The 9,457-nt window shown below is 48.1% G+C and overlaps 1 protein-coding gene and 1 long non-coding RNA gene across 3 annotated transcripts in view; one reads left to right on the top strand and one right to left on the bottom strand.

Annotated features, from left to right (window-relative positions):
* Nucleotides 1-9,457, bottom strand: part of LOC134969508 (uncharacterized) — a 67,822-nt gene that overhangs the window by 46,664 nt on the left and 11,701 nt on the right. The window lies entirely within an intron of this gene.
* DPEP1 (dipeptidase 1) overlaps nucleotides 1-9,457 on the top strand; it is a 337,534-nt gene that overhangs the window by 324,985 nt on the left and 3,092 nt on the right. For both annotated transcript variants that reach the window (XM_063945503.1, XM_063945504.1), the window contains one exon: nucleotides 2,022-2,097. In XM_063945503.1, the coding sequence (XP_063801573.1) occupies nucleotides 2,022-2,097 (76 nt within the window). The remainder of the gene's footprint in view (nucleotides 1-2,021; nucleotides 2,098-9,457) is intronic.

The raw sequence follows: 9,457 nt of genomic DNA, 5'->3' as shown, positions 1-9,457 counted from the left end.
AAATTTTGAAGTGGAAATTGTTGCACCACAATGAAAAAATCATAGTTTTCAAGGCACATATAAATAAATGTCATAGCAAATTGTGGAACTGGTTTATTTGTTCATGCCCAATGACAAACAGTTGTATTAAGACAATGGGGATAATCACTGACAGTCTGATGCTGTACTGCGTCCTGTGTATTCACGTACACTTGCATGCGCAAAGGACTGAGCACAACAGGACGCAGATTCATCTAGATCTGAATTAGCCTCATGGGCATAATTCAGAGATGTAGGCAAACCTTGGTCTAACCATGCTGCGGCCATTTGGGGGGCGGAGAATGGGCGGCGACGGGCAGCATTTCAGAAAACACCGGGTGTATTAAGAGAGGAGGGGGGCCCGTGTGCAGAGTCCAGCTGGCCCCACTCCTCTCCACAGCGCTGTAGGCTCCGGCATTGTGTTGTGTTAACAAAATTCATACTGCACATGCGCAGCGGCCATTTTGGAGGTGATCTATTTTGTGCGACAGCTGCAGCACCCATCGCTGGACTCTGGAGAGATGAGTACTAAAATATGGCTGCAATATGTGCGGTGTGGGACCCTCTGGACCCAGAGGCCCATGTGCACCATACACATTGCACCCATGATAAAAATGCCTATGTTTCTAGGCATGCTGGAGCCAGTGGCTGCAACCTTTGTAACACTTCACTGGCTCCAGCTGCGTGAAAACTATGGCCATCCTGATTAATGTTCATGCAGAGCAATCCGAGTCTTCTGACGTAGCAGCGGATCACAGAAGCCAAAGACGCCACTGCTGTTCTTACTACGTCCATTTCTGAATGTGTTGGGTGGGTCTTAAAAAGCAGTATTTGATAGGCCATCTTTTCCATAATGTTTTTGCTTTTGATATGATTGGCATTATAAATTCTGCAGGCAAAGAAGGTAAGAATCGGTGACTTTGAAAGGCCGCAGTTTAGTAAATATGCCCCAGAAATGATTTGGTTTGGTAAAGCAAATCAGGTTTCTAGAAGAGAAAACTAAGACAGCTACTGCTGTAAAGGGGTTTCAAAATTCTCCATGGAAGAAATATCGTAATAAAGGGAAAACTAGAATATCTTTGGATACATAAATCAGATTTATATTACTATGGGTGGTCATTCCGAGTTGTTCGCTAGCTGCATTCGTTTGCTGTGCAGTGATGAGGCTAAAAAACGGCACTTCTGCGTATGCGTACGCGGCGCAATGCGCAACGTACTATTACGAAGAACGATGTAGTTTCACACAGGGTCTAGCGATGCTTTTCAGTCGCACTGGCTGCCGCAGAGTGATTGACATGAAGTGGGCGTTTCTGGGTATCAACTGACTGTTTTCAGGGAGTGTTCAGAAAAATGCAGGCGTGTCTGGGCGAACGCAGGGCGTGTTTGTGACGTCAGATCCGGAACTGAATAGTCTGAAGTGATTGCAAGCGCTCAGTAGGTTTGAAGCTACTGCACAAAATTATTTTGTTGCCGCTCTGCGTTACAATCGTTCGCACTTGTGCTAAGCTAAAGTACACTCCCAGTAGGCGGCGGCATAGCTTTTGCATGGCTGCTAAAAACTGCTAGCGAGCGATCAACTCGGAATGACCACCATGATTGGAACAGAGGGAAAAAATAATGTTATCCAATTAGATTTATTCCTAATTGTATATCCAGGTTATAGGTCCATTGTAATTTTGGAATTTAGCTGCCACTAATCTTAGCAAGATAAATTGCCAGATAGGATGGGATGAACGTGGAAAGAGGTCTACTGAGTATCACCTTCCAAGTGAATTTAACAAGTTTATTAGTAGGCTCAGGCTCATCATTAATTCCATAAAAGCCACTTCTCCAGCATGATCTCAGCACTTTTGGCAGATAAAGGGTTTATCTCAGGTTTTCTAATTGCAACAAAAGGTTTCCAACAAAGAGATCAGCGATTACTCTCAGTTGCAGCATTGAGGGTAATCTCATTCTTCCTGGTATTCTGTGGCTGTAAAAAAACGTTCCTTTCTTCTTCCTAGATCACTTTGATTACATCAAAAGGATTGCTGGCTATGAATCAGTTGGATTTGGAGGTGATTACGATGGGGTCCCAAGGTAAGGTATCACACATATGGACACAGGCAGACAGATTATTGTCATATACACTGCTCAAAAATATAAAGGGAACACTTAAACAACACAATGTAACTCCAAGTCAATCACACTTCTGTGAAATCAAACTGTCCACTTAGGAAGCAACACTGATTGACAATCAATTTCACATGCTGTTGTGCAAATGGAATAGACAACAGGTGGAAATTATAGGCAATTAGCAAGACACCCCCAATAAAGGAGTTGTTCTGCAGGTGGTGACCACAGACCACTTCTCAGCTCCTATGCTTTCTGGCTGATGTTTTGGTCACTTTTGAAAGCTGGCTGTGCTTTCACTCTAGTGGTAGCATGAGACGGAGTCTACAACCCACACAAGTGGCTCAGGTAGTGCAGCTCATCCAGGATGGCACGTCAATGCGAGCTGTGGCAAGGTTTGCTGTGTCTGTCAGCGTAGTGTCCAGAGCATGGAGGCGCTACCAGGAGACAGGCCAGTACATCAGGAGACGTGGAGGAGGCCGTAGGAGGGCAACAACCCAGCAGCAGGACCGCTACCTCCGCCTTTGTGCAAGGAGGAACACTGCCAGAGCCCTGCAAAATGACCTCCAGCAAGCCACAAATGTGCATGTGTCTACTCAAATGATCAGAAACAGACTCCATGAGGGGGGTATGAGGGCCCGACGTGCTTACAGCCCAACACCATGCAGGACGTTTGGCATTTGCCAGAGAACACCAAGATTGGCAAATTCGCCACTGGCGCCCTGTGCTCTTCACAGATGAAAGCAGGTTCTCACTGAGCACATGTGACAGACGTGACAGAGTCTGGAGACGCCAAGGAGAACGTTCTGCTGCCTGCAACATTCTTCAGCATGACCGGTTTGGCAGTGGGTCAGTAATGGTGTGGGGTGGCATTTCTTTGGGGGGCCGCACAGCCCTCCATGTGCTCGCCAGAGGTAGCCTGACTGCCATTAGGTACCGAGATGAGATCGTCAGACCCCTTGTGAGACCATATGCTGGTGTAGTTGGCCCTGGGTTCCTCCTAATGCAAGACAATGCTAGACCTCACGTGGCTGGAGTGTGTCAGCAGTTCCTGCAAGACGAAGGTATTGATGCTATGGACTGGCCCGCCCGTTCCCCAGACCTGAGTCCAATTGAGCACATCTGGGACATCATGTCTCGCTCCATCCACCAACGCCACGTTGCACCACAGACTGTCCAGGAGTTGGCGGATGCTTTAGTCCAGGTCTGGGAGGAGATCTCTCAGGAGACCATCCGCCACCTCATCAGGAGCATGCCCAGGCATTGTAGGGAGGTCATACAGGCACGTGGAGGCCACACACACTACTGAGCCTCATTTTGACTTTTTTTAAGGACATTACATCAAAGTTGGATCAGCCTGTAGTGTGTTTTTCCACTTTAATTTTAAGTGTGACTGAAAATCCAGACCTCCATGGGTTAATAAATTTGATTTCCATTGATAATTTTTGTGTGATTTTGTTGTCAGCACATTCAACTATGTAAAGAACAAAGTATTTAAATAAGAATTTACTAACCGATAATTCTATTTCTCGGAGTCCGTAGTGGATGCTGGGGTTCCTGAAAGGACCATGGGGAATAGCGGCTCCGCAGGAGACAGGGCACAAAAGTAAAGCTTTCCGATCAGGTGGTGTGCACTGGCTCCTCCCCCTATGACCCTCCTCCAAGCCAGTTAGGTACTGTGCCCGGACGAGCGTACACAATAAGGGAGGAATTTTGAATCCCGGGTAAGACTCATACCAGCCACACCAATCACACCGTACAACTTGTGATCAAAACCAGTTAACAGTATGATAACAGAGGAGCCTCTGAAAGATGGCTTCTTAACAATAACCCGAATTAGTTAACAATAACTATGTACAATTATTGCAGATAATCCGCACTTGGGATGGGCGCCCAGCATCCACTACGGACTCCGAGAAATAGAATTATCGGTAAGTAAATTCTTATTTTCTCTATCGTCCTAGTGGATGCTGGGGTTCCTGAAAGGACCATGGGGATTATACCAAAGCTCCCAAACGGGCGGGAGAGTGCGGATGACTCTGCAGCACCGAATGAGAGAACTCCAGGTCCTCCTTAGCCAGAGTATCAAATTTGTAAAATTTTACAAACGTGTTCTCCCCTGACCACGTAGCTGCTCGGCAAAGTTGTAATGCCGAGACCCCTCGGGCAGCCGCGCAAGATGAGCCCACCTTCCTTGTGGAGTGGGCCTTTACAGATTTAGGCTGTGGCAGGCCTGCCACAGAATGTGCAAGTTGGATTGTGCTACAGATCCAACGAGCAATCGTCTGCTTAGACGCAGGAGCACCCATCTTGTTGGGTGCATACAATATAAACAACGAGTCAGATTTTCTGACTCCAGCTGTCCTTGCAATATATATTTTTAATGCTCTGACAACGTCCAGTAACTTGGAGTCCTCCAAGTCACTTGTAGCCGCAGGCACTACAATAGGCTGGTTCAGATTAAATGCTGACACCACCTTAGGGAGAAAATGCGGACGAGTCCGCAGTTCTGCCCTGTCCGAATGGAAAATCAGATATGGGCTTTTGTAAGATAAAGCTGCCAGTTCTGACACTCTCCTGGCCGAAGCCAGGGCTAGTAACATGGTCACTTTCCATGTGAGATATTTTAAATCCACCTTTTTTAGTGGTTCAAACCAATGAGATTTTAGAAATTCCAAAACCACATTGAGATCCCACGGTGCCACTGGAGGCACCACAGGAGGCTGTATATGCAGCACTCCCTTAACAAAAGTCTGGACTTCAGGAACTGAAGCCAATTCTTTTTGAAAGAAAATCGACAGGGCCGAAATTTGAACCTTAATAGATCCCAATTTGAGACCCACAGACAATCCTGATTGCAGGAAATGTAGGAATCGACCCAGTTGAAATTCCTCCGTCGGAGCACTCCGATCCTCGCACCACGCAACATATCTTCGCCAAATGCGGTGATAGTGTTGCACGGTTACTTCCTTCCTTGCTTTAATCAAAGTAGGAATGACTTCTTCCGGCATGCCTTTTTCCTTTAGGATCCGGCGTTCAACCGCCATGCCGTCAAACGCAGCCGCGGTAAGTCTTGAAACAGACAGGGACCCTGCTGAAGCAAGTCCCTCCTTAGAGGTAGAGGCCACGGATCTTCCGTGATCATCTCTTGAAGTTCCGGGTACCAAGTCCTTCTTGGCCAATCCGGAACCACTAGTATCGTTCTTACGCCTCTTTGCCGTATAATTCTCAATACTTTTGGTATGAGAGGCAGAGGAGGAAACACATACACCGACTGGTACACCCAAGGCGTTACCAGCGCGTCCACAGCTATTGCCTGCGGATCTCTTGACCTGGCGCAATACCTGTCCAGTTTTTTGTTGAGGCGAGACGCCATCATGTCCACCATTGGTCTTTCCCAACGGGTTACCAGCATGTGGAAGACTTCCGGATGAAGTCCCCACTCTCCCGGGTGAAGGTCGTGTCTGCTGAGGAAGTCTGCTTCCCAGTTGTCCACTCCCGGGATGAACACTGCTGACAGTGCTATCACATGATTCTCTGCCCAGCGAAGAATCCTTGCAGCTTCTGCCATTGCACTCCTGCTTCTTGTGCCGCCCTGTCTGTTCACATGGGCGACTGCCGTGATGTTGTCCGACTGGATCAACACCGGTTTTCCTTGAAGCAGAGGTTCTGCCTGGCTTAGAGCATTGTAGATTGCTCTTAGTTCCAGAATGTTTATGTGAAGAGACGTTTCCAGGCTCGTCCACACTCCCTGGAAGTTTCTTCCTTGTGTGACTGCTCCCCAGCCTCTCAGGCTGGCGTCCGTGGTCACCAGGATCCAATCCTGTATGCCGAATCTGCGGCCCTCCAATAGATGAGCACTCTGCAACCACCACAGAAGAGATACCCTTGTCCTTGGAGACAGGGTTATCCGCTGGTGCATCTGAAGATGCGACCCTGACCATTTGTCTAACAGATCCCTCTGGAAAATTCGTGCATGGAATCTGCCGAATGGAATTGCTTCGTAAGAAGCCACCATTTTTCCCAGGACTCTTGTGCATTGATGTACAGACACCTTTCCTGGTTTTAGGAGGTTCCTGACAAGCTCGGACAACTCCTTGGCTTTTTCCTCCGGGAGAAAAACCTTTTTCTGAACCGTGTCCAGAATCATCCCTAGGAACAGCAGACGAGTTGTCGGCATTAACTGGGATTTTGGAATATTCAGAATCCAGCCGTGTTGTTTTAGCACTTCTTGAGACAGTGCTAATCCCCTCTCTAGCTGTTCTCTGGACCTTGCCCTTATTAGGAGATCGTCCAAGTATGGGATAATTAATACGCCTTTTCTTCGAAGAAGAATCATCATCTCGGCCATTACCTTTGTAAAGACCCGAGGTGCCGTGGACAATCCGAACGGCAGCGTCTGAAACTGATAGTGACAGTTTTGTACAACGAACCTGAGGTACCCCTGGTGTGAGGGGTAAATTGGAACGTGGAGGTACGCATCCTTGATGTCCAAGGACACCATAAAGTCCCCTTCTTCCAGGTTCGCTATCACTGCTCTGAGTGACTCCATTTTGAACTTGAACTTCTTTATGTACAGGTTCAAGGACTTCAGATTTAGAATAGGTCTTACCGAGCCGTCCGGCTTCGGTACCACAAATAGAGTGGAATAATACCCCTTTCCCTGTTGTAGAAGAGGTACCTTGACTATCACCTGCTGAGAGTACAGCTTGTGAATGGCTTCCAAAACCGTCTCCCTTTCGGAGGGGGACGTTGGTAAAGCAGACTTCAGGAAACGGCGAGGCGGATCTGTCTCTAGTTCCAACCTGTACCCCTGAGATATTATCTGCAGGATCCAGGGATCTACCTGCGAGTGAGCCCACTGCGCGCTGAAATGCTTGAGACGACCGCCCACCGCCCCCGAGTCCGCTTGAGAAGCCCCAGCGTCATGCTGAGGCTTTTGTAGAAGCGGGGGAGGGCTTCTGTTCCTGGGAAGGAGCTGCCTGTTGGTGTCTCTTCCCCCTTCCTCTGCCTCGTGGCAGATATGAATATCCCTTTGCTCTCTTGTTTTTAAAGGAACGAAAGGACTGCGGTTGAAAAGTCGGTGTCTTTTTCTGTTGGGGAGTAGCTTGAGGTAAAAAGGTGGATTTCCCGGCTGTAGCCGTGGCCACCAAATCTGATAGACCGACTCCAAATAACTCCTCCCCTTTATACGGCAAAACTTCCATATGCCGTTTTGAGTCCGCATCGCCTGACCACTGTCGCGTCCATAAACTTCTTCTGGCCGAAATGGACATAGCATTTACCCGTGATGCCAGTGTGCAGATATCCCTCTGTGCATCACGCATATAAAGAAATGCATCCTTTATTTGCTCTAAAGACAGTAAAACATTGTCCCTATCCAGGGTATCAATATTTTCAATCAGGGACTCTGACCAAACTACTCCAGCACTGCACATCCAGGCTGACGCTATAGCTGGTCGTAGTATAACACCTGTATGTGTGTATATACTTTTTTGGATATTTTCCATCCTCCTATCTGTTGGATCTTTAAGTGCGGCCGTCTCAGGAGAGGGTAACGCCACTTGTTTAGATAAGCGTGTGAGCGCCTTATCCACCCTAGGAGGTGTTTCCCAGCGCGCCCTAACCTCTGACGGGAAAGGGTATAAAGCTAATAACTTGTTTGAAATTAGCATCTTTTTATCGGGGGCAACCCACGCTTCATCACATACATCATTTAGTTCTTCTGATTCAGGAAAAACTATAGGTAGTTTTTTCACACCCCACATAATACCCTGTTTAGTGGTACCAGTAGTATCAGCTAAATGTAACGCCTCCTTCATTGCCAAAATCATATAACGTGTGGCCCTACTGGAAAATACGGTTGATTCGTCACCGTCGCCACTGGAATCAGTGCCTGTGTCTGGGTCTGTGTCGACCGACTGAGGCAAAGGGCGTTTTACAGCCCCTGACGGTGTTTGAGGCGCCTGGACAGGCACTAACTGATTGTCCGGCCGTCTCATGTCGACAAACGACTGCTTTAGCGTGTTGACACTATCCCGTAATTCCATAAATAAAGGCATCCATTCTGGTGTCGACCCCCTAGGAGGTGACATCCCCATATTTGGCAATTGCTCCGCCTCCACACCAATATCGTCCTCATACATGTCGACACACACGTACCGACACACAGCAGACACACAGGGAATGCTCTTAACGAAGACAGGACCCCACTAGCCCTTTGGGGAGACAGAGGGAGAGTTTGCCAGCACACACCAAAAGCGCTATATATGACAGGGATAGCCTTATAATAAGTGCTCCCTGTATAGCTGCTTTTATAATATAATTTTTGCCACTATTTTGCCCCCCCTCTCTTGTTTTACCCTGTTTCTGTAGTGCAGTGCAGGGGAGAGACCTGGGAGCCGTCCTGACCAGCGGAGCTGTGTAAGGAAAATGGCGCTGTGTGCTGAGGAGATAGGCCCCGCCCCTTTTCCGGCGGGCTCGTCTCCCGCTCTTTAGTGTATTCTGGCAGGGGTTAAATATCTCCATATAGCCCCGGAGGCTATATGTGAGGTATTTTTTTAGCCAAATAGATTTTCATTTGCCTCCCAGGGCGCTCCCCTCCCAGCGCCCTGCACCCTCAGTGACTGCCGTGTGAAGTGTGCTGAGAGGAAAATGGCGCACAGCTGCAGTGCTGTGCGCTACCTTTAGAAGACTGAGGAGTCTTCTGCCGCCGATTCTGGACCTCTTCATGTTTCAGCATCTGCAAGGGGGCCGGCGGCGAGGCTCCGGTGACCATCCAGGCTGTACCTGTGATCGTCCCTCTGGAGCTGATGTCCAGTAGCCAAGAAGCCAATCCATCCTGCACGCAGGTGAGTTCACTTCTTCTCCCCTAAGTCCCTCGTTGCAGTGATCCTGTTGCCAGCAGGACTCACTGTAAAATAAAAAACCTAAGCTAAACTTTCTCTAAGCAGCTCTTTAGGAGAGCCACCTAGATTGCACCCTTCTCGGCCGGGCACAAAAATCTAACTGGCTTGGAGGAGGGTCATAGGGGGAGGAGCCAGTGCACACCACCTGATCGGAAAGCTTTACTTTTGTGCCCTGTCTCCTGCGGAGCCGCTATTCCCCATGGTCCTTTCAGGAACCCCAGCATCCACTAGGACGATAGAGAAATAAGAATATTTCATTCATTCAGATCTAGGATGTGTTATTTTAGTGTTCCCTTTATTTTTTTGAGCAGTGTATTTCTAGAGAGCCAAGATGTTACATGGCGCTGCACATTGAGGGGTTCATAATAGACATAAATAACATGCAATGACATGAGAACTGAAAGTAAAATAGAGATTGG

The sequence above is a fragment of the Pseudophryne corroboree genome, chromosome 11 (assembly GCF_028390025.1).
Source record: "Pseudophryne corroboree isolate aPseCor3 chromosome 11, aPseCor3.hap2, whole genome shotgun sequence".
In the NCBI taxonomy this organism is placed as follows: Eukaryota; Metazoa; Chordata; class Amphibia; order Anura; family Myobatrachidae; genus Pseudophryne; species Pseudophryne corroboree.
This window is presented reverse-complemented; position numbering and strand designations above follow the sequence as displayed.